Below are 27746 nucleotides of genomic sequence, written 5' to 3'. Positions count from 1 at the left end.
ACGTGTAGTAAACAGACGTTTGGATTATAGCTGTTGGGGTCAGGAATCAGCTCCCATGGTTCCTGGTGTGGAACCATGTGGTGTGAGAGGAGCTGAACCGATCAAAAGTGCAGAACACCCCCCCTGGTGATCCCCAGGGGTCCATTTTAGGCCTAATTGTCATATTGAAGAGATGGTCCTTTGTTGATGATGTCAGAGGTCCTGCTCCCATGGTTTCTGGGGTTGAGAGAAGCTTTATAGGAGCCTTAGCTCAGTCTAACGGACTGGAGGTCCTGGTTAAAGCAGAGGCCACAATGTCTGCTACGTCTTCTCTCTTTTATAACAGTTTAAAGCTGTGATGGACACAGAGGTTCAGAGGGGGAATTACATGGCTGTCAATACGTGGTGGACACTAAATGTCTTCTGCTATCCAAAATGAGACATGGGTTCAGATGGTTCTTTGTTTTTAGTTTGAAATGATCAAAGTGAGGACATTCCTTGGAGGAGAATGTTTTGGCTTTACTGCCAACTGGATTTGGCAAAAGTGCAGATTTGGCAAGAGTGAAGAGCGTCCCTTATTTCAAGATCCACTGGAGTGTTTTGAAAACGTAAGGACACACTCATATTTTGAAATCAATTGTGAGCCAAGCCAGACTGAGATTCATTGCGAAATGCAAAATTGTATATCTGGATGGTCTCACAACGCTACTTAAAGACACCACAAGACAAATATCATTCCTAAAACAGGAACAAAGACCAATCTCCTGTGATGAACTTCGTCTGAGAGTGAAAGTTATCATGGTCAATTCAAGCCAGTTTCCATATTTCATACTGACTGCCTACCTGGACATGGGCTATCTGAAGTACTTCTATTTTGTGATTGTTTTGTTGCTGTACATTGTGATTGTGGTTGCGAATGCTTTGCTCATTGTAACTATTTGTATGAAGAGGAGCCTACATGAGCCTATGTATGTGTTTCTGTGTAGCCTGTTGGTTAATCAACTGTATGGTAGCGCTGGTCAATTTCCATTCCTCCTGCTGCAGATCACCTCTGACACTCACACGATATCTAGATCCATGTGTTTCCTACAGATCTACTGCTTGTACACCTATGCATCTGTGGAGATTTGTAACCTGGCTGTGATGTCCTATGATAGGTACCTTGCTATCTGCTGTCCTCTGCATTATAAGGCTCGGCTGACCTCTAACAAGGTGGCTCTGTTGATCGCTCTCGTATGGCTGTACTCTTTTATCAAGTTCCTAATAACTCTTTGTCTGAATCTCCGTTTAAAACTCTGTGGGAATGTTATAGACAGGCTCTTATGCTTCAACTATGATGTTGTCTTACTGGCGTGTTCTGATACCACAGTAAATAATATCTATGGGCTTTATGGAATAATTCTGAGTGTATTAGTTCCTCTCATCCCCATCCTGTTCTCCTACACCAAGATCCTCAGGGTTTGTGTCGTTGGTTCTAAAGAGACCAGACAGAAAGCAGTCAGTACCTGCACCCCCCACATCGCCTCCCTGATCAATTTCTCTTTTGGGTGTTGTTTTGAAATATTTCAGAGTAGATTCAATATGACCGGTCTTCCCAGGATATTGCGTATCATTTTATCGCTGTACTTGATAACCATCCAAGGACTCCTTAACCCTATAATTTATGGACTCAGGTTATCTAAAATAAGACAGATGTGTAGAAATGTTCTCGCCTGCAAGAAGTAAAGCAAATTCGATTTATTTTGTTGATTGTTCCCTAAGATAACAATTGTAAGTGTGACATTTTAAAAGACCTAAAGTACGTAATTAAGTAAGTACATTTCCTAAATATTGCCCTTGATCCCAGTTTCAGTCTCAAAGTGCTTCACATGCCACATGACACCCTAGCCCTCTGGTTAAGACACCTTCCTTGAGGGTAGGGTTGGGGTAAGTAGGTTTTTTTTGAATGGGGATAAGTTTAGTACACTGTAAAAACGATAACTTGAAATGATTTTTACATTGAGTGAACATAAAACTACAAGTTGCACTAAACTTGTAGAACTGTTTATAAACTGTAAACTGTTTATTTGAGCTGTTTCAACTAACTTCCAAACGTTTCTGGTTAAAAGTTGATCTCACTCCATAAACTGAGTTGGCAAAATAAACAAATACGAATTGAATCCTATGATTCCAACTTCCCATGCGTTAGCGCCCGGAGGTGGTGGAATAGGTGGTTGATTTCATGCATGGTATTATTTCACTCCTCCCCTGTCCCTCTTCAAGTGCTTGGGCCCGGTTTTGCTGTGGGACAGGAGGTCCGGAGACTGGTGGGCGAGAGGAGTGGTAGTGTGTATGAGTGTTGGTTGGAGATAGCTGGTGGTAGTTGAGTTTTTGTTGTTTTTGGTTGTTTCTACTTGTTTTGGATTGATTGGTTATTGATTGATTTATTTTGATTGTTTTGATTTCTTTGGTACAGAATCCCATCTAGGTGGGCTTCTGTTTTAAGGGGGGGATGTGACGACCCAGGTGGGTCTTTGACCCCGCCCCTGCTGTTTGTATGCCTGTGGTGCTCTCCCTACTAATTAGGAGATTGTCAGCAGGTGTGGGTTGAGTACACAGTATATAGAGCCTGCCCAGAGAATAGACCTGCTTCTCCCTCCTCCAGGCATTTGATTTCCTTTGTTCCTTTGTTTCTAACACATGGACTGATCTTTGCACGACCTTTTTGGTTACTTTCATTTATACTGACTTGCACCACACTTCTTATTATATTTATTTCAAAATAAATTATTTATTGTTGTTGAAACAGTGTGGTCTCCACAGTTTATGTTGCATGCATAGAGCCAGCATGTCACATATGGGATCCTATGAATCCTATGGCATCCTAAGTTTTAAAGCTGTTTATTACCCTCATGGTGAAAAATAAACATGCAAAATTGTTTAAAATGAAAAAGCTGGTTTATTGTCCATTTGTGTCATTGTTATTATTTCCTTTGTAAGAAAAACTCAAAATGGATGTTTTTACATGAATGATTCAATATAATATTGACTTAGAATTCTTAGTGTGTACAACTAGATTTCTGAAATTTGGACTAAAAAAATGTAGTTGTCTCGACTTTGAAATTAGCTGGTACAACTATAAGAATTAAGTTGACACAACTGTGTGATATTTTCTTCAAAACGTAGAAGTTTGAGTTGACATGAAAACCCCAAAATCCTGTGCAGACAGTTGCCTTGAAATTTCAAGTTGAATTCACTTTTTATTTTTTACAGTGTAGAGTAAGGGTTAATAGGAGTCAAGTCAGGGTCACAGGGTAATGTTCAGGGCTAGGGTTGATCAGATGTTACTTAATATGATGCACATAAGCTAGCCTGCCCCTTTACAAAGTCATTAATCATTGTCATGATCTTTTTTTATTGTCTCTTTGTTCAGATATAGTCCCATTCCCTCCCTATGTTGCTGAATTAAGGTTGATAGTATTACCGTTCAATAAAACATATTTAGAAAGTTGATTGAAAGAATGTGAATTTAATGTGTGTTTCTTCCTGATGCACATGCATGCACTGCCTGTGTCCGTCTCATTGGAGATAATGGATCCACACCTCTGCTTACCTAAGAGGGAGTTGTTCTGTCCTGCTTACACTCCTCATGAAGTCACAAAGAAATGGAGTTGAAATGGGCAGTAGTTAGTAGTTAGGTGTTCCACCCCTTTACGTCCGGACCAGATTTTACCCCATTTTGAATTTTGTGACCTATTTAAGGCAAATTGTTGACATATCATCAGTGGATCACCAGTGATACACAGTGATTATAACCAAAAGTCTATTGGATGAATGACATGCATTTCATCAGGCTTTGTTTAACACCAAATCATCCAATACTCTGTTAGATATTGGTGCACAATGTGAAAAAAAAGGTTTCCATTGGCCAACCAGGGGCGCTAAGGCAAGTAGAGCACATTTTTGAGAGGGGCAAATTATGCAACGACAAGTCCTACACTGTAAGTTGATCAGCTCATATATACATTACTCATTCATTTATTGTATGTGTGTTATAAACCAGCTCATGTGGCATCAGTGTTGAAATCCTTATGGGCTATGAGCTGTCTCCATCTTTTAATTCAACCTTTATCAACACAAAATTGTAAATGAAACAATTTGATGCGATAATGTCCCATTTCCAAATTGCAAATCAGGATTTTGGATCCAGGCAACTAGATGAAATCACCTAACATCATGGTTTGTGTTTCCAAACCAGTGACCACAGAAGGGTCAGTGCTATTTGGAGTAGATCTTTAGTTAGTTAGACTTGTGTCTACAGCTGTGAAAACAACTAGGAGAAAAGGGCAAATATAAGACAACATGAACAATATTGTATTAATTTTATTAATGCATGGTTAAAGATGGTTCAGATTCAAAAGCTACAATTTGTGCGTGATTTGTTAAGAAATGCCATAGCCATCCATTAGCTCTTAGTGGGTGAAAGTGTGAATATCTGTTCCTAGTTGACCACAAAGGCCTCTGTATGAGACCATTACGATTCTAGAATGATCCTGGCTCATTTCTGACCAATCAGGGCATCTCTTTCCTGATTGGCTAGAGGAATCCATCTTGCCCGTCTATCAGATTCTCTTTACAACTCTTAAATCTGACCGACTACACCTTTTAAGGGGAAATCATAGACATAAAGTTATGTGCGACTAGTTGCAAATAATAATGATGAGGACCATTTAAATAATAAAAGTTAAAAATTACCTATCCTACACAGATATGTAGGATTCACATTAAGTATCATTCTTATCAATACATGTGAAGTTATTAAAAAGCAATAACTATAACTTCTTACAGCAGAACTGATTTCTACACATCTGTCTTATTTTAGATAACCTCAGTCCATAAATGATAGGGTTAAAGATTGGTTGGATGGTGAGAAAGTACAGTGATAAAATGATGCGCATTATCCTGGGAACATCGGTCATATTGAATCTACTCTGAAATATTTCAAAACAACACCCAAAAGAGAAATTGATCAGGGAGGCGATGTGGGGGGTGCAGGTACTGACTGCTTTCTGTCTGGTCTCTTTGGAACCAATGACACAAACCCTGAGGATCTTGGTGTAGGAGAGCAGGATGGGGATCAATGGAACAAAAATGGTCAGAAATGTTGTAAAAATTCCCCAAATATTGTTAACTGTTGTGTCAGAAAACGCAAGTTTGGTCACATAGTAGTTTTGACAGTACAGCCGGTCTATGACATTCCCACAGAGTTTTAAACGGAAAGTAAGAAATAGAGAAATTAGGAACTTGATAAGAGAGTAAAGCCATATGAGAGCGATCAACAGAGCCACCTTGTTAGAGGTCAGCCGAGCCTTATAATGCAGAGGACAGCAGATAGCAAGGTACCTATCATAGGACATCACAGCCAGGTTACAAAACTCCACAGATACATACGTGTACAAGCAGTAGATCTGTAGGAAACACATGGATCTAGATATAGTGTGAGTGTCAGAGGTGATCTGCAGCAGGAGGAATGGAAATAGACCAGCGCTACCATACAGTTGATTAACCAACAGGCTACACAGAAACACATACATAGGCTCATGTAGGCTCCTCTTCATAAAAATAGTTACAATGAGCAAAGCATTCGCAACCACAATCACAATGTACAGCAACAAAACAATCACAAAATAGAAGTACTTCAGATAACCCATGTCCAGGTAGGCAGTCAGTATGAAATATGGAAACTGGCTTGAATTGACCATTATAACTTTTACTCTCAGAAGTTCATCACAGGAGATTGTTGAGCCTTGGTTCCTGTTTTAGGAATGTTGTTCATTGTGTTGTCTTTCGAAGAATGTCCCTACATTATTCACTTCAAACTAAAAATAAGTCACATGTCTGATAACGTCTCTCATCTTGTACATCAGAAGACACTTTCTATCAGAACATTAAGTGTGATCCCCACACCTGACCACCACACACTTACCACTCCCTCTCTGAGCCTAGAACATGACCTCACATCTTTAAAACGGTTTCAAATGACAGAGGGAAGACGTAGCAGACATTGTGGCCTCTGCTTTAATCAGGACCTCCAGTCCGTTAGACTGAGCTAAGGCTCTCCTCTGCTCCTATAAAGCTTCTCTCAACACCAGAAACCATGGGAGCAGGACCTCTGACATCATCAACAAAGGACCAACTGGAACCAGCTACATCTTTTACGCGTGCGCATTGGTGCATAGCTTTTTTATTAACTTCTTTATTACAGCTATTACTATTAAAACTCATATTTAACACAGCTGTATTCATCTTTAAGTCTTATCATTCCTTTTAAGTTGTACTTATTACTTCATGATAAATATAGCTATAAGCAGAGCTATATTTGTTCACTCTGGGGATTAACCCTAACCGACTAACCCTAACCTTAACCCTTACCTTAAACCCTATGCTAATGCTATTGCTAATTATTTCATTAGCATAGCATGTTATCCTGGTGTTGAACATAGGTCCATGACCTGGTGTTGAACATGCTATAGGTCCATGACCTGGTGTTGAACATGCTATAGGTCCATGACCTGGTGTTAAACACGCTATATGTCTGTGTCACACAGCTGTCTAAAGTGTCTACAGCGGTGGAAACTATTGGTTTACTGGGAGAAAAGGGCAAACATAAGACAACATGAATAATATTGTACTTATTTAATTAATTCATGGTTAAAGATGTTGTAGTTCATATTCAAGAGCTACAATTTGAGTGTAATTTGTTAAAAAGGAAAATGCTGCTTAAGCTCTTTGTGGGTGAAAGTGTGAAAATCTGTCTCTTTCCTGATTGGTTAGGGGGATCCATCTTGCCTGTCCATCACATTTGTGCCCACAGCCTTATCATAGCTCCACCACATATGTGTGATTGCAACACTTTTCAACATTGCAGAAAAGTCAAATGTTTTCGCATTTTTTTCTTTCTAAACCACGCCCTCTTCTGTTCTCTAACTTTACAACTGTTAAATTTGACCTACTACACCTTTTAAGGGGAAATCATAGACATAAAGTTATGTGCAAATAATAAAAGTAAAAAATGAGCTATCGTACAAAAATAGGTACGATTCACATTAAGTATCATTCTTATCAATATATGTGAAGATATTCAAAAGTCATAACTATAGCTTAGAGCAAAAGTGATTTCTACACATCTGTCTTATTTTAGATAACCTTAGTCCATGAATGATAGGGTTAAAGAGTCCTTGGATGGTTACCAAGTACAGCGATAAAACGATACGCAATATCTTGGGAACACTGGTCATATTGAATCTACTCTGAAATGTTTCAAAACAACACCCAAAAGAGAAATTGATCAGGGAGGCGATGTGGGGGGTGCAGGTACTGATTGCTTTCTGTCTGGTCTCTTTAGAACCAACGACACAAACCCTGAGGATCTTGGTGTAGGAGAACAGGATGGGGATGAGAGGAACTAATACACTCAGAATTATTCCATAAAGCCCATAGATATTATTTACTGTGGTATCAGAACACGCCAGTAAGACAACATCATAGTTGTAGCAAAAGAGCCTGTCCATAACTTTCCCACAGAGTTTTAAACGGAGATTCAGACAAAGAGTTATTAGGAACTTGATAAAAGAGTACAGCCACACAGCAGCGATCAACAGAGCCACCTTGTTAGAGGTCAGCCGAGCCTTATAATGCAGAGGACAGCAGATAGCAAGGTACCTATCATAGGACATCACAGCCAGGTTACAAACCTCCACAGATGCATAGGTGTACAAGCAGTAGATCTGTAGGAAACACATGGATCTAGATATCGTGTGAGTGTCAGAGGTGATCTGCAGCAGGAGGAATGGAAATAGACCAGCGCTCCCATACAGTTGATTAACCAACAGGCTACACAGAAACACATACATAGGCTCATGTAGGCTCTTCTTCATACAAATAGTTGCAATGAGCAAAGCATTCGCAACCACAATCACAATGTACAGCAATAAAACAATCACAAAGTAGACGTACTTCAGATAGCCCATGTCCAGGTACGCAGTCAGTATGAAATATGGAAACTGGCTTGAATTGACCATGATAACTTTCACTTCCAGAAGCAGTTCATCACAAGAGATTGTTGAGCCTTCGTTCCTGTTTTAGGAATGTTATTCATTGTGTTTTCTTTCGAAGAGTGTACCTACATTATTCACTTCAAACTAAAAATAAGACTCATCTGATAACGTCTCTCATCTTGTACATCAGAAGACACTTTCCATCAGAACATTTAGTGTGATCCCCACACCTGACCGCCACACACTTACCACTCCCTCTCTGAGCCTAGAACATGACCTCACATCTTTAAAACAGTTTCAAATGACAGAGGGAAGACGTAGCAGACATTGTGGCCTCTGCTTTAATCAGGACCTCCAGTCCGTTAGACTGAGCTAAGGCTCTCCTCTGCTCCTATAAAGCTTCTCTCAACCCCAGAAACCATGGGAGCAGGACCTCTGACATCATCAACAAAGGACCAACTGGAACCTGCTACATCTTTTACGCGTGCGCATTGGTGCATAACTTCTTTATTAACTTTTTTATTACAGCTATTACTATTAAAACTCATATTTAACACAGCTGTATTCATCTTTAAGGCTTATCATTAATTTTAAGTTGTACTTATTACATCATGATAAATATAGCTATAAGCAGAGCTATATTTGTTCACTCTGGGGATTAACCCTAACCGACTAACCCTAACCTTAACCCTTACCCTAACCCTATGCTAATGCTATTGCTAATTATTGCATTAGCATAGCATGTTATCCTGGTGTTGAACATAGGTCCATGACCTGGTGTTGAACATGCTATAGGTCCATGACCTGGTGTTGAACATGCTATAGGTCCATGACCTGGTGTTGAACATGCTATAGGTCCATGACCTGGTGTTGAACATGCTATAGGTCCATGACCTGGTGTTAAACACGCTATATGTCTGTGTCACACAGCTGTCTACAGTGTCTACAGCGGTGGAAACTATTGGTTTACTGGGAGAAAAGGGCAAACATAAGACAACTTGAATAATATTGTATTTATTTAATTAATTCATGGTTAAAGATGTTGTAGTTCATATTAAAGAGCTACAATTTGAGTGTAATTTGTTAAAAAGGAAAATGCTGCTTAAGCTCTTTGTGGGTGAAAGTGTGAAAATCTGTCTCTTTCCTGATTGGTTAGGGGGATCCATCTTGCCTGTCCATCACATTCGTGCCCACAGCCTTATCATAGCTCCACCACATATGTGTGATTGCAACACTTCTTAACGTCGCAGAAAAGTAAAATGTTTTCGTATTTTTTTCTTTCTAAACCACTCCCTCTTCTGTTCTCTAACTTTACAACTGTTAAATTTGACCTACTACACATTTTAAGGGGAAATCATAGACATGAAGTTATGTGCAAATAATAAAAGTAAAAAATGAGCTATCGTACACAAATAGGTACGATTCACATTAAGTATCATTCTTATCAATATATGTGAAGATATTCAAAAGTTATAACTATAGCTTAGAGAAAAAGTGATTTCTACACATCTGTCTTATTTTAGATAACCTTAGTCCATGAATGATAGGGTTAAAGAGTCCTTGGATGGTTACCAAGTACAGCGATAAAACGATACGCAATATCCTGGGAACACCGGTCATATTGAATCTAGACTGAAATATTTCAAAACAACACCCAAAAGAGAAATTGATCAGGGAGGCAATGTGGGGGGTGCAGGTACTGATTGCTTTCTGTCTGGTCTCTTTAGAACCAACGACACAAACCCTGAGGATCTTGGTGTAGGAGAACAGGATGGGGATGAGAGGAACTAATACACTCAGAATTATTCCATAAAGCCCATAGATATTATTTACTGTGGTATCAGAACAGGCCAGTAAGACAACATCATAGTTGTAGCAAAAGAGCCTGTCCATAACTTTCCCACAGAGTCTTAAACGGAGATTCAGACAAAGAGTTATTAGAAACTTGATAAAAGAGTACAGCCACACAGCAGCGATCAACAGAGCCACCTTGTTAGAGGTCAGCCGAGCCTTATAATGCAGAGGACAGCAGATAGCAAGGTACCTATCATAGGACATCACAGCCAGGTTACAAATCTCCACAGATGCATAGGTGTACAAGCAGTAGATCTGTAGGAAACACATGGATCTAGATATAGTGTGAGTGTCAGAGGTGATCTGCAGAAGGAGGAATGGAAATAGACCAGCGCTACCATACAGTTGATTAACCAACAGGCTACACAGAAACACATACATAGGCTCATGTAGGCTCCTCTTCATACAAATAGTTACAATGAGCAAAGCATTCGCAACCACAATCACAATGTACAGCAACAAAACAATCACAAAGTAAACGTACTTCAGATAGCCCATGTCAAGGTAGGCAGTCAGTATGAAATATGGAAACTGGCTTGAATTGACCATGATAACTTTCACTCTCAGACGAAGTTCATCAAAGGAGGTCAGTCTTTGTTCCGGTTTAAGGACTATTGTTCGTCTGGTTGTCATTGAGAATAATATCCCTACATTATTCACTTCAAACTGAAAAATAAGACTCATATCTGATAAAATCTCTCATCTTGGACATCAGAAGACATTTTTCATCAGAACATTTAGTGTGATCCCCACACCTGACCGCCACACACTTACCACTCCCTCTCTGAGCCTAGAACATGACCTCAAATCTTTAAAACGGTTTCAAATGACAGAGGGTAGACGTAGCAGACATTGTGGCCTCTGCTTTAATCAGGACCTCCAGTCCGTTAGACTGAGCGAAGGCTCTCCTCTGCTCCTATAAAGCTTCTCTCAACCCCAGAAACCATGGGAGCAGGACCTCTGACATCATCAACAAAGGACCAATTGGAATCTGCTACATCCTTTACACGTACACATTGGTGGCTTGTTGTGATAAAACAGCATGACCTACATCTGACGCCTGGGGAACATCAAAGATTAAATATTGTTGTTGTACTATTCAATCGTTGTTTTTCTAAATTCTTAACTACTTTCCCCAACGTTTATAATAATTACTTCTGATAGAACAAAAAAACAATTTCTTATTCAACATAATGACTACTTCATATTGAACACATAAACACATAGATTTACCACCTCTCTGTGGAACCCTCCTCTTCCTCGTTTACAGCCCCCACCTCTGTGTGGAACCCTCCTCTTCCTCGATTTCAGACCCCACCTCTCTGTGGAACCCTCCTCTTCCTCGTTTTCAGCCTCCACCTCTCTGTGGAACCCTCCTCTTCCTCGTTTTCAGCCTCCTACTCTGGGAGGCCATCACCAAATTCTATTAAACACATCTCCAGATTGACTCAAGTAGTTCTTATGTATTATATGAAGTAGTTATTATGTACTATATGAAGTAGTTATCATGTACTATTTGAAGTAGTTCTTATGTACTATATGAAGTAGTTCTTATGTACTATATGAAGTAGTTATTATGTACTATATGAAGTAGTTAATATGTACTATATGAAGTAGTTAGTATGTTCTATACAGAGTAGTTAATATGAACTATAGGAAGTAGTTATTATATACTATATCAAGTATTTAATATGTACTATATGAAGTGATTATTTTGTACCTCATGAAGCAGTTAATATATACTATATGAAGCAGTTAATATGTACTATATGAAGTAGTTATTGTGTACTTTATACTAGTAGTGATATAAAGTAGTGATTATGTACTAACCCTATACTAACCCTACTATATCAGAATGGAGGCATGTCGGACTGGCGGCATGTCGGACTGGTGGCATGTCGGAATGGCAGCATGTAACCGTTAGCATTTAGCTTCTACTGGGAGTAAACCGCATATGTAGCAAGCAGCTAGCAACTAGCCATATAAACGGGGGTCCCCACAGGCAAACACCCGATATAGAACAATCATATTTCCAATCGGTAAACATTTTAGCACCAGTGTGACAAGAAGTTTCTAGGTTAAATATTGACATTGTAAGGCTCTGCAACGTCTGAAATGGTTAGCTTTTGTGATAGCCACCGTGGGCTAGAGCGGGTGACATCATCACACTCTTGCGTCTGTCGGTGGGGATCGGTGGTCTAGCGGCTAAGGGGCTGGACCAATGATCAGAGGATTGGAGGTTCCAAGATGCAGATGATGTGCCCTTGAGAAAGGCACCTGGAATACCCCACATGGCTCCACAGGCGGCGCACGTAGGTGCAGTGGCCTCAGCAGCTTTTGAACGGAGTAGTAGCTGTAGCGGCTGCTTAAAATGCAATATCGTTGTATCGTGTGCAATTACATTGTATCCTGTGCAATGACGAATAAAAGTCTTCTGCTTCAACGGAGGTCAATAAGACCAACTGGAAATATATGAAGATTAAAATTAAACAGTTGATTGTGAAAAAAGTATAAATTATATTGAAAATCTGTTTATATATAGTTGAAGATCAAAGTGTGTTGATTTGTTAAATGTTTGAACGAAGGTTAACGATAAAAAATGTACTAAGTTGAGAAGTCTGAAGTAGTTGAAGTGTCAGAGAATGGGAATGTGAATGGAAGCGCACGGTTCCAAGCTAGTCTGAACATTTGAAAATTTGAATCGAGTCTCTAGGTGTAAAATGTTGAAGGAGTAGGGTCCCGAAGTTTGTAGAGAATAAATAAGTAAGAAAGAATAAAGCCTAAGAACAACAATAGTTGAGCGCTGCTTGCAACACTCACTTAATTATAAACCACATGAAGTAGTTTGTATGTTCTTTATGAATTTGTTGTTTTGCGCAATATAAAGTAGTTATTATAAACTATACAGAGTTCTTCCATAGGTAGTTCATATGTACTATGTTATTATATGATATTACTATAGAGGTTATTCGCACGCCCCTTGTTACGTCGCCACGGCCATTTTGGTGACATGACACTGATTGAGAGTGAGTTGTCTGAACTGAGTGAAGTGAGCTGTTGTTCTGAGTTATCAATATTATGGCTTTGTTCGCACATTATCAAGACAAACTGAGTTTAATCGGCGGTGTTGACCCTTATCAACTGGATTCTGACACTTTAAGCAAGGACCCGTCGTTGTTACCAGACGTCACGTACATGGATTTCTGTAATTACCTTGTAAATACAGTGTCTGCATATACAGCCCAGGAGTTCACAAGCAGTGTAAATAATGTTTATGTAATAACTGCATTACCTATCATCTACCTTACCAATACATCCAAAAAAATAAATAATAATATAATAATAACAAAATACAATCCAGAAATGGAAATTGGACATTATTGCATTAACTTGTATCATTTTTCTTATTGATAAAGGTTGAACTGAACACAAAACATTAGTACGTGTTCCTCTGGTCAACAAATGATTCTCTGACAAGCTGGCTTAGTGCTCCATTGGTGGTCCCTCCGTCTGAACATGTTTCCACTGGCTTGTATTATTCAGAATTATACATTCAAAATGTTGAGTTCAAGCTAACCTACTACCATTCAAATTGCATGATGATCGCATTTTGAATGGAAGAGCGATTCCAAGCTAATCTGAACATTTTTAAATTGGTATGGCGTCTCTCTGTGAACATTTGTGGAAGGATAAAGGTCCCAAAGTTTGGAGAGAATAAGAAAGAAAGAAAGAAAGAGAGAATAAAACTTAAGAAAAACAATAGTTGAGCGATGCAGCACTCACCTAATTAATGATAGGACTTAAATTTAAATACAGCTGTGTTAAATATCTGTTTTCATAGTAATAGCTGTAATAAAAAAGTTAATAAAGAAGTCATGCACCAATGTGCATGTGTAAAAGATGTAGCAGGTTCAATTTGGTCCTTTGTTGATGATGTCAGAAGTCCTGCTCCCATGGTTTCTGGGGTTGAGATAAGCTTTATAAGAGCAGAGGAGAGCCTTAGCTCAGTCTAACGGACTGGAGGTCCTGATTAAAACAGAGGCCACAATGTCTGCTACATCTTCCCTCTGTCATTTGAAACAGTTTTAAAGATGTGAGGTCATGTTCTAGGCTCAGAGAGGGAGTGGTAAGTGTGTGGTGGTCAGGTGTGGGGATCACACTAAATGTTCTGATGGAAAGTGTCTTCTGATGTCCAAGATGAGAGACATTATCAGACATGTGACTTATTTTTAGTTTGAAGTGAATAATGTAGGAACATTCTTCTAAAAGACAACACGATAATAGTCCTTAAACAGGAACCAATAGCAATCCTGTGATGAAGTTCTGAGAGCGAAATTTATCATGGTCAATTCAAGCCAGTTTCCATATTTCATACTGACTGCCTACCTGGACATGGGCTATCTGAAGTACGTCTACTTTGTGATTGTTTTATTGCTGTACATTGTGATTGTGGTTGCGAATGCTTTGCTCATTGTAACTATTTGTATGAAGAGGAGCCTACATGAGCCTATGTATGTGTTTCTGTGTAGCCTGTTGGTTAATCAACTGTATGGTAGCGCTGGTCTATTTCCATTCCTCCTGCTGCAGATCACCTCTGACACTCACACGATATCTAGATCCATGTGTTTCCTACAAATCTACTGCTTGTACACCTATGCATCTGTGGAGTTTTGTAACCTGGCTATGATGTCCTATGATAGGTACCTTGCTATCTGCTGTCCTCTGCATTATAAGGCTCGGCTGACCTCTATCAAGGTGGCTCTGTTGATCGCTCTCATATGGCTGTACTCTTTTATCAAGTTCATAATACCCCTTTATCTGAATCTGCGTTTAACACTGTGTGGGAATGTCACAGATCGGTTGTACTGTCATAACTACTATGTGGTCAAACTGGCGTGTTCTGATACCACAGTTAACAATATCTACGGATTTTTTGCAACATTTCTGACCGTTTTTGTTCCATTGATCCCCATCCTGTTTTCCTACATCAAAATCCTCAGGGTTTGTGTCGTTGGTTCTAAAGATACCAGACAGAAAGCAGTCAGTACCTGCACCCCCCACATCGCCTCCCTGATCAATTTCTCTTTTGGGTGTTGTTTTGAAATATTTCAGAGTAGATTCAATATGTCCAGTGTTCCCAGGATATTGCGCATCATTTTATCACTGTACTTTCTCACCATCCAACCAATCTTTAACCCCTTCATTTATGGACTGAGGTTATCTAAAATAAGACAGATGTGTAGAAATCAGTTTTGCTGTAAGAAGTTATAGTTATAACTCTTTAATAACTTCACATATATTGATGTTAATGATACTTAATGTGAATCCTACATATCTGTGTAGGATAGGTCATTTTTTACTTTTATTATTTGCAACTAGTCTCACGTAACTTTATGTCTATGATATTCCCTTAAAAGGTGTAGTCTATAAGATTTCAGAGTTGTAAAGAGATCGTAATAGACAGGCAATGAATTCCTCTAACCAATCAGAAAAGAGATGCCCTGATTGGTCAGAAATGAGCCAGGATCATTCTGTCATCGTAATGGTCTCATACAGATGCCTTTGTGGTCAACAAGAAAAATATATTCTCCCTTTCCGCCCACTAATGGACGGTAATGGCATTTCTTTAACAAATCACACTCAAATTGTAGCTCTTGAATCTGATCTACAACATCTTTAACCATGCATTAATAAAATGAATACAATATTGTTGATGTTGTCTTATATTTGCCCTTTTCTCCTATAAACCAGTCGTTTGCACAGCTGTAGACACAAGTCAAGGTCTGAAGTATTATTAGCATTAGGATAGGGTTGGGGTAAGGGATAACTTAAGGGTTAGTTGGTTAGGGTGAATATAATGATGTAAAACAATGTATTAATGAATGCCTTAGTCAACATCAACACCACTGACTCAGCTGACATATACACTATCAGTAAAGATGAACACTATTAATAAATGATTACTTGACCATTAGTTAATTGTTAGTTAATGCTTCTTACTGCATAATATTATTTAATTGTTCAAGGTACAATAACTAACAAACGTACTGTACTGAATCATAAAACTGACATACTATGTCATCAAAGATTTAGGAAACATGCATAAATGGAAATACTGGCTTCTCTGACACCAACGCTACGGCCAGTAACTCCTCCTTTGAGTTTCTGCTCCGGTCTGAGTGCTAGAGAGAGAGCTCAGAGTCACCCTGTGTGCTATGGTCCACTGTTCTCAGAGTCACCCTGTGTGCTATGGTCCACTATTCTCAGAGTCACCCTGTGTGCTATGGTCCACTATTCTCAGAGTCACCCTGTGTGTTATCATCCACTGTTCTCAGAGTCACCCAGGTTGCCAGATGTGAAACTAATTAGCAGACAAACACAGCGTGCTGCAGCCATGGAAGCAAGCAAACCAACTGGATCCACTGAGATCGGACCAGATTGGACCTGACCTAAAAAGTCTTGGCCTCTTTCTTAAGCTCTGTGACCAATCCGTGCTGAAACACAAATCTGGGAGTTGCATTAGAAAGATGGAGACAGCTCAGAGCCCATAAGGATTTCAACACCGATGCCACATGAGCTGGTTTAAAATACACACAATAAATGAATGAGTAATGTATATGTGAGCTGATCAACTTACAGTGTAGGACTTGTCGTTGCATAATTTCCTCGTCTCAAAATTATGCTCTACTTGCCTTAGCTGCCCTGGTTTGCCAATGGAAACCTTTTTTTCACATTGTGCACCAATATCTAGCAGAGATTTTGATGATTTGGTGTTAAACAAAGCCTGATGAAATTCATGTCATTAATCCAATCGAGTGTACCACTGGTGAACCCCTGATGATATGTCAACAATTTGCCATAAATAGGTCAAACAACCACTCAAAAGTCAAAATTGGGGTCAAATCTGGTCTGGACGTAAAGGGGATGGAACACTTAACTACTGACTGCCCATTTCAACTCATTTTCCTTGAGACTTCATGAGGAGTGTAAGCAGGACAGAACAACTCCCTCATAAGTGAGCAGAGGTGTGGATTAGTGGTGGATTTCATGATTTGTTTGAATTAATCAGTTTGCGTCGGTCAGTTCGCCAAGAAGAGTCGTTCGTTCGTTCGTTCACATTTCCGGTAGCGGTGAATCATGATTCTCAGTCACTCAGTCGGTCAGACTCGGCTCCTCCCTCGTTCTCGTTCAAACGAATCGCGAATGCACGTTCTCAGCCGAGTCGGTCAGACTCAGCTCCTCCCTCGTTCTCATTCTCAAACGAATCACGATCGTGCAATGGTGCAAACGGTCATCAATCAACACAACATTAACTAAGTTCCTTTTAGCTGAGGAGTGCTTCATGTTCGGAATCGGGATGTTGTTGCCCAGCTGGCTTCTCAGTGACTTCTCAGTCCTCGAGTCTTCACCGCTAAACACAGTCGGTGAACGAACGGCGACTCGCGACTCAGCGCGACTCAGCGACTAGTGGGTGGAGCTGGGAGTCGAGTCTCGGAGAACGAACAAGACAAACGACAAAACGACAAAACGACGAAAAACGGTCAGAAATATTGCAAAAAATCTGTAGATATTGTTAACTGTGGTATCAAAACATGCCAGTTTGGTCACAGTAGTTTTGACAGTACAGCCGGTCCATAACATTCCCACAGAGTTTTAAATGGAGATTCAGACAAAGAGTTATTAGGAACTTGATAAAAGAGTACAGCCATATGAGAGCGATCAACAGAGCCACCTTGTTAGAGGTCAACCGAGCCTTATAATGCAGAGGACAGCAGATAGCAAGGTACCTATCATAGGACATCACAGCCAGGTTACAAAACTCAACAGTTGCATAGGTGTACAAGCAGTAGATCTGTAGGAAACACATGGATCTAGATATAGTGTGAGTGTCAGAGGTGATCTGCAGCAGGAGGAATGGAAATAGACCAGCGCTACCATACAGTTGATTAACCAACAGGCTACACAAAAACACATACATAGGAAATAAATAAAAAAGCAAAAAGCACAGCGACGACTATTTCACCTTAGGCAGCTGAAAAAGTTTGGGTTGGGGCCCAAGATCCTGGGGGCCATCTTCAGAGGCACAACGGAGAGCATCTTGACAGGATGCATCACAGCCTGGTACGGGAACTGCCCTGCTCAATGCCACAAAGCGCTGCAAAGGGTAGTGCGGACAGCTGAGAGGACCAGCGGATGTGAGCTTCCCTCCATCCAGGACACGTACAATGCCCGGTGTGTCAAGAAGGCTCTTACTGTGCGTTCACACCGAAAGACACATTTTTCGCCTGGTCTTGCTGTTGCACGACAAATCATGGGGATAAGAGAGTAAAAAAAAAGGAAGGAATGAAGGATAAAACTTAAGAAGAACAAAAGTTGAGCACTGCATGCAGCACTCACCTAATTAATGATAGGACTTAAATTTAAATACAGCTGTGTTAAATATATGTTTTAATAGTAATAGCTGTAATGAAAAAGATAATGAAGAAGTTATGCACCAATGCGCATGTGTAAAAGGTGTAGCAGGTTAAATTTGGTCCTTTGTTGATGATGTCAGAAGTCCTGCTCCCATGGTTACTGGTGTTGAGATAAGCTTTATAGGAGAGGAGAGGAGAGCCTTAGCTCAGTCTTACAGACTGGAGGTCCTGATTAAAACAGAGGCCACAATGTCTGCTATGTCTTCCCTCTGTCATTTGAAACCGTTTTAAAGATGTGAGGTCATGTTCTAGGCTCAGAGTTGGAGTGGTAAGTGTGTGGCGGTCAGGTGTGGGGATCACACTAAATGTTCTGATGGAAAGTGTCTTCTGATGTCCAAGATGAGAGACGTTATCAGATATGAGTCTTATTTTTACTTTGAAGTAATTTATGTAGGGACATTCTTATGAAAGACAACACGATAATAGTCCTTAAACAGGAACAAAGACCAATCTCCTGTGATGAACTTCGTCTGAGAGTGAAAGTTATCATGGTCAATTCAAGCCAGTTTCCATATTTCATACTGACTGCCTACCTGGACATGGGCTATCTGAAGTATGTCTATTTTGTGATTGTTTTGTTGCTGTACATTGTGATTGTGGTTGCGAATGCGTTGCTCATTGTAACTATTTGTATGAAGAGGAGCCTACATGAGCCTATGTATGTGTTTCTGTGTAGCCTGTTGGTTAATCAACTGTATGGTAGCGTTGGTCTATTTCCATTCCTCCTGCTGCAGATCACCTCTGACACTCACACTATATCTAGACCCATGTGTTTTCTACAGATCTACTGCTTGTACACCTATGGATCTGTGGAGTTGTGTAACCTGGCTGTGATGTCCTATGATAGGTACCTTGCTATCTGCTGTCCTCTGCATTATAAGGCTCGGCTGACCTCTAACAAGGTGGCTCTGTTGATCGCTTTCATATGGCTGTACTCTTTTATGAAGTTCCTAGTAATCCTTGGTCTGAATCTTCGTTTAACGCTGTGTGGGAACGTCACAGACCGGTTGTACTGTAATAACTACTATGTGGTCAAACTGGCGTGTTCTGATACCACAGTAAACAATATCTACGGACTTTATGCAACATTTCTGAGCGTTTTTGTTCCATTGATCCCCATCCTGTTCTCCTACACCAAGATCCTCAGGGTTTGTGTCGTTGGTTCCAAAGAGACCAGACAGAAAGCAGTCAGTACCTGCACCCCCCACATTGCCTCCCTGATCAATTTCTCTTTTGGGTGTTGTTTTGAAATATTTCAGAGTAGATTCAATATGGCCGATGTTCCCATGATATTGCGCATAGTTTTATCACTGTACTTTCTCACCATCCAACCAATCTTTAACCCCATAATTTATGGACTGAGGTTATCAAAAATAAGACAGATGTGTAGAAATCAGTTTTGCTGTAAGAAGTTATAGTTATAACTCTTTAATAACTTTACATATATTGATATGAATGATACTTAATGTGAATCCTACATATCTGTGTAGGATAGGTAATTTTATACTTTCATTATTTGCAACTAGTCGCACGTAACTTTATGTCTATGATTTCCCCTTAAGGTGTAGTGGGTCAGATTTAAGAGTTGTAAAGAGAATATGATAGACGGGCAAGATGGATTCGTCTAGCCAATCAGGAGAGAGATGCCCTGATTGGTCAGAAAAGAGCCAGGATCATTCTAGAATTGTAATTGTCTCATACAGAGGCCTTTGTGGTCAACAAGAAACAGATATTCTCCCTTTCCGCCCACTAATGGACAGTAATGGCATTTTTTAACAAATCACACTCAAATTGTAGCTCTTGAATCTGAACTAACATCTTTAACCATGCATTAATAAAATGAATACAATATTGATTATGTTGTCTTATATTTGCCCTTTTCTCCTAGTAAACCAGTGGTTTTCACAGCTGTAGACACAAGTCAAGGTCTGAAGGTCTGAAGTATTATTAGCATTAGCATAGGGTTGGGGTAAGGGTTAACTTTAGTTGTTAGTTGGTTTGGGTGAATATAATGATAATACACTGTATTAATGAATGCCTTAGTTAACATCAACACCACTGACTCAGTTGACATGTAATTTCAACTCCTTTTCTTTGGGACTTCATGAGGAGTGTAAGCAGGACAGAACAACTCCCTCATAGGTGAGCAGAGGTGTGGATCCATATCTCCAACGAGACGGACACAGGCTGAAACTACACATCCACAGCCTTACGTGAGAAAGTTCACATACCCAACAGCCAATATGACCAGAAGCTGTTCAGAGACCTTTGTGCATGCATTCAACAGAAAGAAACACAATTTTAATTCATATTCTTTCAGTCAACTTTCAAAATATGTTTTATTGAACCCTTATACTATCAACCTTGATTCAGTGACATAGGGAGGGAATGGGACTTAAATGGTAAATAGTAAATGGACTGCATCTATATAGCACTTTTATCCAAAGCGTTTTACAATATTGCCTGACATTCACCCATTTATGCACATATTCACACACCGACGGCGGAGTCAACCATGCAACCATGCAAACCATGCAAGCAACAGCAAGCTTGTCGGGAGCAGTTAAGGTTAGGCATCTTGCTAAGGGACACTTTGACACTCAACTTGGAGGAGCCGGGGATCGAAATAGCAACCTTGCGGTAACCAGCCAACCCGCTCTACTTCCTGAGCTACTGCTGAACTTTATCTAAACAAAGAGACATTTAAAAAGATCATCAGAATGATACATGGCTTTGTAAAGGGGCAGGCTAGCTTATGTGCATCATATTAAGTAATGTCTGATCTAACCCTAGCCCTGAACATTACCCTGCTACCCTGACTTGACTCCTATTAACCCTTACTCTACTAAACTTGTCCCCATTCAAAAAAAACCTACTTACCCCAACCCTACTGACCGTGAACCCCCTCAAGGAAGGTGTCTTAACCAGAGGGCTAGGGTGTCATATAATGTGGCCTGTGAAGCACTTTGAGACTGAAACTGTGATCAAGGGCAATATTTAGGAAATTGGGAATTAACCTTACTTCAGGTCTTTTAAAAGGTCACACTTACAATCCTTATCTTAGGGAACAATAAAGAATAATCTCCTTTGCTTTACTTCTTGCAGATAAAAACATATCTACACATCTGTCTTATTTTAGATAACCTGAGTCCATCAATTATAGGGTTAAAGATTGGTTGGATGGTGAGAAAGTACAGTGATAAAACTATGCGCAATATCCTGGGAACACCGGTCATATTGAATCTACTCTGAAATATTTCAAAACAACACCCAAAAGAGAAATTGATCAGGGAGGCGATGTGGGGGGTGCAGGTACTGACTGCTTTCTGTCTGGTATCTTTAGAACAAATGACACTAACCCTGAGGATCTTGGTGTAGGAGAACAGGATGGGGATCAATGGATCAAAAACGGTCAGAAATATTGCAAAAAATCCGTAGATATTGTTAACTGTGGTATCAAAACACGGCAGTTTGGTCACATAGTAGTTTTGACAGTACAGCCGGTCCATAACTTTCCCAGAGTTTTAAACAGAGATTCAGACAAAGACTTATTAGGAACTTGATAAAAGAGTACAGCCATATGAGAGCGATCAACAGAGCCACCTTGTTAGAGGTCAACCGAGCCTTATAATGCAGAGGACAGCAGATAGCAAGGTACCTATCATACGACATCACAGCCAGGTTACAAAACTCAACAGTTGCATAGGTGTAAAAGCAGTAGATCTGTAGGAAACACATGGATCTAGATATAGTGTGAGTGTCAGAGGTGATCTGCAGCAGGAGGAATGGAAATAGACCAGCGCTACCATACAGTTGATTAACCAACAGGCTACACAGAAACACATACATAGGCTCATGTAGGCTCCTCTTCATACAAATAGTTACAATGAGCAAAGCATTCGCAACCACAATCACAATGTACAGCAACAAAACAATAACAATTCTATTTTGTCTAATTTTAGGCAAAGTATAAGACAATACTTTCTTAACAGTATAATTGGAATCATGAATAAGTTGTTCAAGTAACAATATTGAAATACTAACATTGTTGGGTAAGACAGAATTTGGTTTTATTCTGAATCCAGTGAAACAGATTGGTGGTTTTAGCTGATATAAAAACTTTCAGGTGTTTATTTATGTTTAAGTATTTGGCAGACGCTTTTATCCAAAGCGACATACATAAAAAATACATATAAAACAATCACTGTAAACAATCATTTAAGGGAAGAATGTAATACAAAATATCAATATAAAGTATCAAGACAGAATAAACTCTGCTGCTGCAGCAACAGAGATACAGTCTATAAGTCCCTAAGACATATAGATATCTAATGTATGTATTATTTTTCCAATAGAAATCAATGAGCCTCTGATACTTTCACTGCATGCTTAAGACGTCGTAACCATAGGCGTCTTACGCTGGGGTTACGCCGAGTAGGCCTACCCACCAGTTTTCGTCAAGATTCACTTTGTGCCCACCACTTAAAAAGACAAAAAAAACTTGAGTTTAAATATTATGTATTATTACACGGCTCTTCTCAGTGCTGTGGAACACTCCGTTCACTTGCATGGGCCTTCCCGACTTCCGGCGGTGAATTGTTTTTTGATAATTGACCGTTGCTAAGCACCTAATGACCGCTGTCAGGGAAAGCAAGCGAAGCAAGCCACTTCCGCTTCGCGTCGGTGTCCCGGTTCGCCCTGTCGGGGCTTATTTTCCCGATAATGACCGGCGTTCTCTACATTATCCCTTACTTATTTTTGTATGAGCTGCCAGCCTGGCTTGGACAACGAATGAGGTATTGATACCGATACTCTTTGGCTGGGATGCAATGATGAGGCATCAGACAATCAAGTCGTTTTAGCCTGAATACATGAAGGTAAACAGCACCAGAGCAGGTTGGTAGTACCATGGACACACAGAGCGATCACCTGTTGAACTAAATGGATGTGGCAGGCGACACCACGGGATGCATCTGCAGACCACTGCCACATAAATAAAGGTAAGACGCGATATTTATTGCTTAAGGTTTGCTGGTGCAGTGGGGAGGTCTTTTGTGTTTTTTTGCACTCAAGTGGTCGGCTGTCTTAACTCTTGCAATTGATGTTAGCCATAGCCACCAAGTAGCCTGACTTATCCACGGTTTGCGTTCGTACAGTGTTGGGTATAGTGGAGATGACGATAGTGGAGTAATCAGTGGAATAACTGCGGTGGGGAGTGCATGAGTTTTGGTCAGAATGCCTGATTTAGATTGGATGGATGCATGTTGTGAATTGAGAACAGCCAGCTCATGATGTGATACAGCGTTCAGCTGTCAACACGTAGTTAATTTCCTTTCTTTGTTTGTGTTGGTAGCTTAGTCATGTCATGTCACGTTGTCAACATTGGGTACATGGAGCACAACATAGTGGGTCATATGTCCAATGCTTTTTGGGAACACTTTATTCATAAAATGTGTCAGACATCAGACAGTTTTTTGTATCCACAAGTTTCCACCGCCCCGTGATGCTTTGCGCGAATTGTGGGCTTTACTGGTTACTACGAGATCGATGTAAACAATCGCCGTCAGTCATTCATTCATTACGATTTCAACCAATTATTTAGTTTTGTCCGGTTGTAAGTACATCCTCAAACGGCACACGTTGTTTCCGAGCTTTTTAAAGCCATAATTGCATTCAGCAACAATATCCAGTGATGTGCTCAGCCTGCCAGCTGATCAGCTACAAACACAGCGGAGGCAACCCGAGGGGTGTTCCATCAACCAGGCTGAACGCAAAGCCGGGCTTATTCCGCTTAGCCGGGCTTCTTTCAGCTGGAGTTGCGTTCCATGAACGTCACTTAAGGGAATCTCCGCTAAGTAACCATGGCAACTTATCCGACCAAACTAACCTGAGGGGTGTTCCACAAAGCCGGTTTTATCACTTACCCAGCTAAGTTAACCCAGGGTTAGCGGCAACCCTAGGTTTTCCGTTCCAAAATGAACACAGTATGTAAGTTGCTATAGAAACATATGCTCTCAATCAAACCTGGTCGGAGCAGGTGCCCAGAGATAGGCTCGTTCAGAGCCTAGCTCTGGGGAGACCGCAGGGGTGCCCAGAGATAGGCTCATTCAGAGCCTAGCTCTCTATCTCTATCGTTCAGAGCCTATGTTGTTTCTCCTTCCTCTGACAGATGTACTTTAATGCAAGTCGCTTTGGATGAAAGCGTCTGATAAACGCCCTGAATGTTAATGTCAACATAACCACAGTCATATTGCCCTCTGACCTCTGACCCTGGCTCTGCTGTGACCCCTCAGGTCCTCCAGGGCTGCTCTGAGCCGGTGGAGCTTGGCTCGGCCTGCTCCGACTGGTGGCAGCAGAGCCTCTCTGTCAAGGCCCCGCTGAGCGGGCCTCATCAGCCAGGTACCACCCTGTCCCTGGTCCTCTGGAGTACCTTCTGTAGGAAGATGCCACGCTCAGTCAGTAACTTAAATCTAACAGTAGTCTATGAGTAATACATCGGCGGTAACTACTGTTTTTGGGGTATATTGCGAAATTGCGCCAGCTGGACATTCTGTGGTATTGGATGTGTTTGAATAAAATACATCCAATACACGGAATGTCCAGCTGGTGACTCCACTGAGGCTATAGTAATGATGCCTCTTAGCGCTCTACGAGTGCCCCTGGAGCCCTCGTTAGCTACGAGGGTTTTAACGACGTTCGTTACGCAACGATGCTTTCGGGAAACGGGTCTGAAAACTCTACGATGCTCGTACGATGAACTTTACGACCCACTTAGGCTAACGATGCTTTCGGGAAACGGGGCCCAGGGTTGGTTCAGGCAGCCTCACCTGGCCTGACCCACACTGATTGAGTCTGATCGGGCTGGGCGAGGCTGCACAACTGTTGCACATTGAGCAATCAATTAGTTAATTAGCTAGACCAGCCCCCAGCCCGCACACACTCCGGGAGATGTCCTGCCTGGCGACATGCAGCACCAGCACAGCACACGCCCACAACATGTGTCATCGTTTAAAGTGTACATTCTGTGTGTTCTCAGAGACGATGGACCAAGCGTCCCTCAGGGATGCTGTGTCTTATGAACAAATTCAGGTCTGTTTCTACATGTTGCCGTTTAAAATGGATTCCCCATTCCTCTACTCCTTCCAAAGTGTCCCACAACATTGAGAGTGCATACATGTTATTGATTTCTAGATTTCTGTATTCATGAGTTATTATTATTATTTTTTATGGATCGAACAGTGAAGACAGACAGGAAAGTAGACTGATACAGAGAAGGAATAATATCGGCATAATGTGGGTCCAGAAGCCATGCGGTCAAGGTCGTTATCGTTTCCATACCAAATAAATACTATTTGGCTCAGTACTGCATGAAAATGTGCACAAAACCAATTTTGCCCTACCCTTATTTGACTGACACATTTTACTACACATTTGCCTAACAGGTTTGGTTATATATCGGAGGCCATGTAAATGGCCTTTTGTCTAGACAAATTTAACTTTCCAGTAAGTCTGGCGGGATCAGTCTTGGATTCGCTCAATTAGTTTCACGTTTCCATTTGGTCATTTAGCTTCATGTAAGCGTTCATGCAAAGCGTCCTTCAAGTTGGGCTGAGATACGCGCATACAATCAAAATGTACTTTTCAGAATCTCCACACACGGACACAGAGTTCACCAATGTTTTTGTTTGGGTTAGTAACCTGCTGTTTATTGGTCAGACTCATTCTTTCTGGTCCCTGTGTGATTGATCCTGTTTGAAGCGGTGACGGTTGGTTCTGGTCCGTTTCAGGCGGTCATCGAGGAGGTACTGGAGGAGAGCCCATACTACGAAGGGACAGGAGCCAGGTGACCGTAGCCTAGGGTCAGAGAGGTCAAGGTCATCAACACATGTTCACTAGCCCTCCCCTCTGACCCTAGGGTCAAAGGTCAAGGTCATCAACACATGTTCACTAGCCCTCCCCTCTGACCCTAGGGTCAAAGGTCAAGGTCATCAACACATGTTCACTAGCCCTCCCCTCTGACCCTAGGCTCAGAGAGGTCAAGGTCATCAACACATGTTCACTAGCCCTCCCAAGAAGTTCACACCGCTCCGTTTAAAATAGAACAAGCTCAATTTATAATTATTATTTGAATAATTACTATTATTAGTATTTTGATATGAAATGCAATCTATATTTTTTTTTGGGGGGGGGGGGGGGGGGGGGATGTACTGATTCCTTTGATTAAATAAATACAATCAATTCGTTTTTTTTATTTGTTTGTCCATGCATTGTGTAACAGGCAATAAATGTCTTCTTTATGAATTGGGTGTGACTGTACGGATATTTGATGTATGACTATAATGTCATCGCCTTGTTTTTGTTTGCATAAAATATGTACAGATATAGATTTAATACATGTAAATGTTTGACTAATATATTGGAACACTGTTCAAATATACAATATAAGAATATTAAAGTAACAATATAATGTATTCTTTTATTAATGTCATTTGAAACATTTAGTGTCATTTGGATTTCTGTACGTTTTGATAACTTCATCACTTTGACAATAAATATCTGAGCTGATTGATTTTATTATTTTTTATGCCGTTATAGCATTTCTATTTTGTGAATAAACAAACGCAACTATAAAGACTTTCATAGTTGCATAATTTGCCCAAATGTTGTAATTTGCATATTTAAGTTAAGTCAGTTGTGTTCTATTTTTTATGTTCTATAATAGTAATTGTATCAATACAGTTATAGTTAATTAGTTATGTTACACATTAGGCATTTATTTTTTTATTATTTTTTATTATTTTCATCAAAAGGAAATACACCATCATACGGTGTAATTTCATACTTCAATCAGCATACAATTCCTGGTAGTAACAGTATTCCTCTACTCCATATGGTTTTAAACCACACTCACACATCCACATAATATATACCATTTATTCCCACTCATCCACATATCGTTCACCTTTTAAACACACAAACCCAAACACACACCCACAGTTTGTAACCCAAACCCACCCACCCACTCCCACCCCCGCTCAACACACACACACACACACACACACACACACACACCACACACACACACACACACACACCTATGGCGGCGCACACCTGCATGTAGTTCCGCTGATTATTCGCTGATTATTTCGCGGGTCTCGGTGATCGCGCTGCGTCTCCATTGAGCCTCACTGTGCTGCTGCTGCTCGCGCTCCGTCAGCTGTTGGCTCCACCACAGGTTAGATTGAAAAAGACGCTGAGCCGTCTCCATTACACGGTTAATATTGACGTTATTTTAGTAGTTTAACCGAAACATGGTTAGAAACGTCCGGTTGAAGTTATAAAAGTAACTAATGATCCGTCTGGTCCTTTTGTTTTCCAGGTTGACCGTCGGGTTAATTAACGA

At 40.5% G+C, this 27746-nt stretch overlaps 6 protein-coding genes and 1 pseudogene across 7 annotated transcripts; 3 read left to right on the top strand and 4 right to left on the bottom strand.

Moving 5' to 3' along the window:
* Positions 1-777: 777 nt before the first annotated feature.
* On the top strand, positions 778-1704 carry LOC311341936 (olfactory receptor 11A1-like; the record flags this gene model as incomplete). The annotated part of the gene is made up of 1 exon (XM_084466744.1): positions 778-1704. The coding sequence occupies one exon, from the start codon at positions 778-780 to the stop codon at positions 1702-1704; it is 927 nt and encodes a 308-aa protein (XP_084322870.1).
* Positions 1705-4790: 3086 nt separating this feature from the next.
* On the bottom strand, positions 4791-5720 carry LOC311341935 (olfactory receptor 11A1-like; the record flags this gene model as incomplete). Its single annotated transcript, XM_084466743.1, has 1 exon — positions 4791-5720. The coding sequence occupies one exon, from the start codon at positions 5718-5720 to the stop codon at positions 4791-4793; it is 930 nt and encodes a 309-aa protein (XP_084322869.1).
* Positions 5721-7112: 1392 nt separating this feature from the next.
* Positions 7113-8039, bottom strand: LOC311341938 (olfactory receptor 4B13-like; the record flags this gene model as incomplete). The annotated part of the gene is made up of 1 exon (XM_084466745.1): positions 7113-8039. One exon carries the CDS (start codon positions 8037-8039, stop codon positions 7113-7115), a length of 927 nt encoding a protein of 308 aa, XP_084322871.1.
* A 1452-nt stretch (positions 8040-9491) lies between these two features.
* LOC311342534 (olfactory receptor 4B13-like) lies at positions 9492-10418 on the bottom strand (the record flags this gene model as incomplete). Its single annotated transcript, XM_084467362.1, has 1 exon — positions 9492-10418. The coding sequence occupies one exon, from the start codon at positions 10416-10418 to the stop codon at positions 9492-9494; it is 927 nt and encodes a 308-aa protein (XP_084323488.1).
* Positions 10419-14210: 3792 nt separating this feature from the next.
* On the top strand, positions 14211-15140 carry LOC311342533 (olfactory receptor 10A6-like; the record flags this gene model as incomplete). Its single annotated transcript, XM_084467361.1, has 1 exon — positions 14211-15140. The coding sequence occupies one exon, from the start codon at positions 14211-14213 to the stop codon at positions 15138-15140; it is 930 nt and encodes a 309-aa protein (XP_084323487.1).
* Positions 15141-18831: 3691 nt separating this feature from the next.
* Positions 18832-19761, top strand: LOC311342535 (olfactory receptor 11A1-like; the record flags this gene model as incomplete). Its single annotated transcript, XM_084467363.1, has 1 exon — positions 18832-19761. The coding sequence occupies one exon, from the start codon at positions 18832-18834 to the stop codon at positions 19759-19761; it is 930 nt and encodes a 309-aa protein (XP_084323489.1).
* A 1674-nt stretch (positions 19762-21435) lies between these two features.
* On the bottom strand, positions 21436-22730 carry LOC311341587 (olfactory receptor 52K2-like; annotated as a pseudogene). The gene is made up of 2 exons: positions 22726-22730; positions 21436-22295 (listed from the first exon to the last, which is right to left on the bottom strand). The product of its transcript is annotated as an olfactory receptor 52K2-like (transcript).
* Positions 22731-27746: the final 5016 nt, after the last annotated feature.

Source organism: Micromesistius poutassou, assembly GCF_964030765.1.
Source record: "Micromesistius poutassou genome assembly, chromosome: 4".
Classification (NCBI taxonomy): Eukaryota; Metazoa; Chordata; class Actinopteri; order Gadiformes; family Gadidae; genus Micromesistius; species Micromesistius poutassou.
The sequence above is the reverse complement of the archived record's forward strand: the minus strand, read 5'-3'. Positions and strand labels throughout refer to the sequence as shown.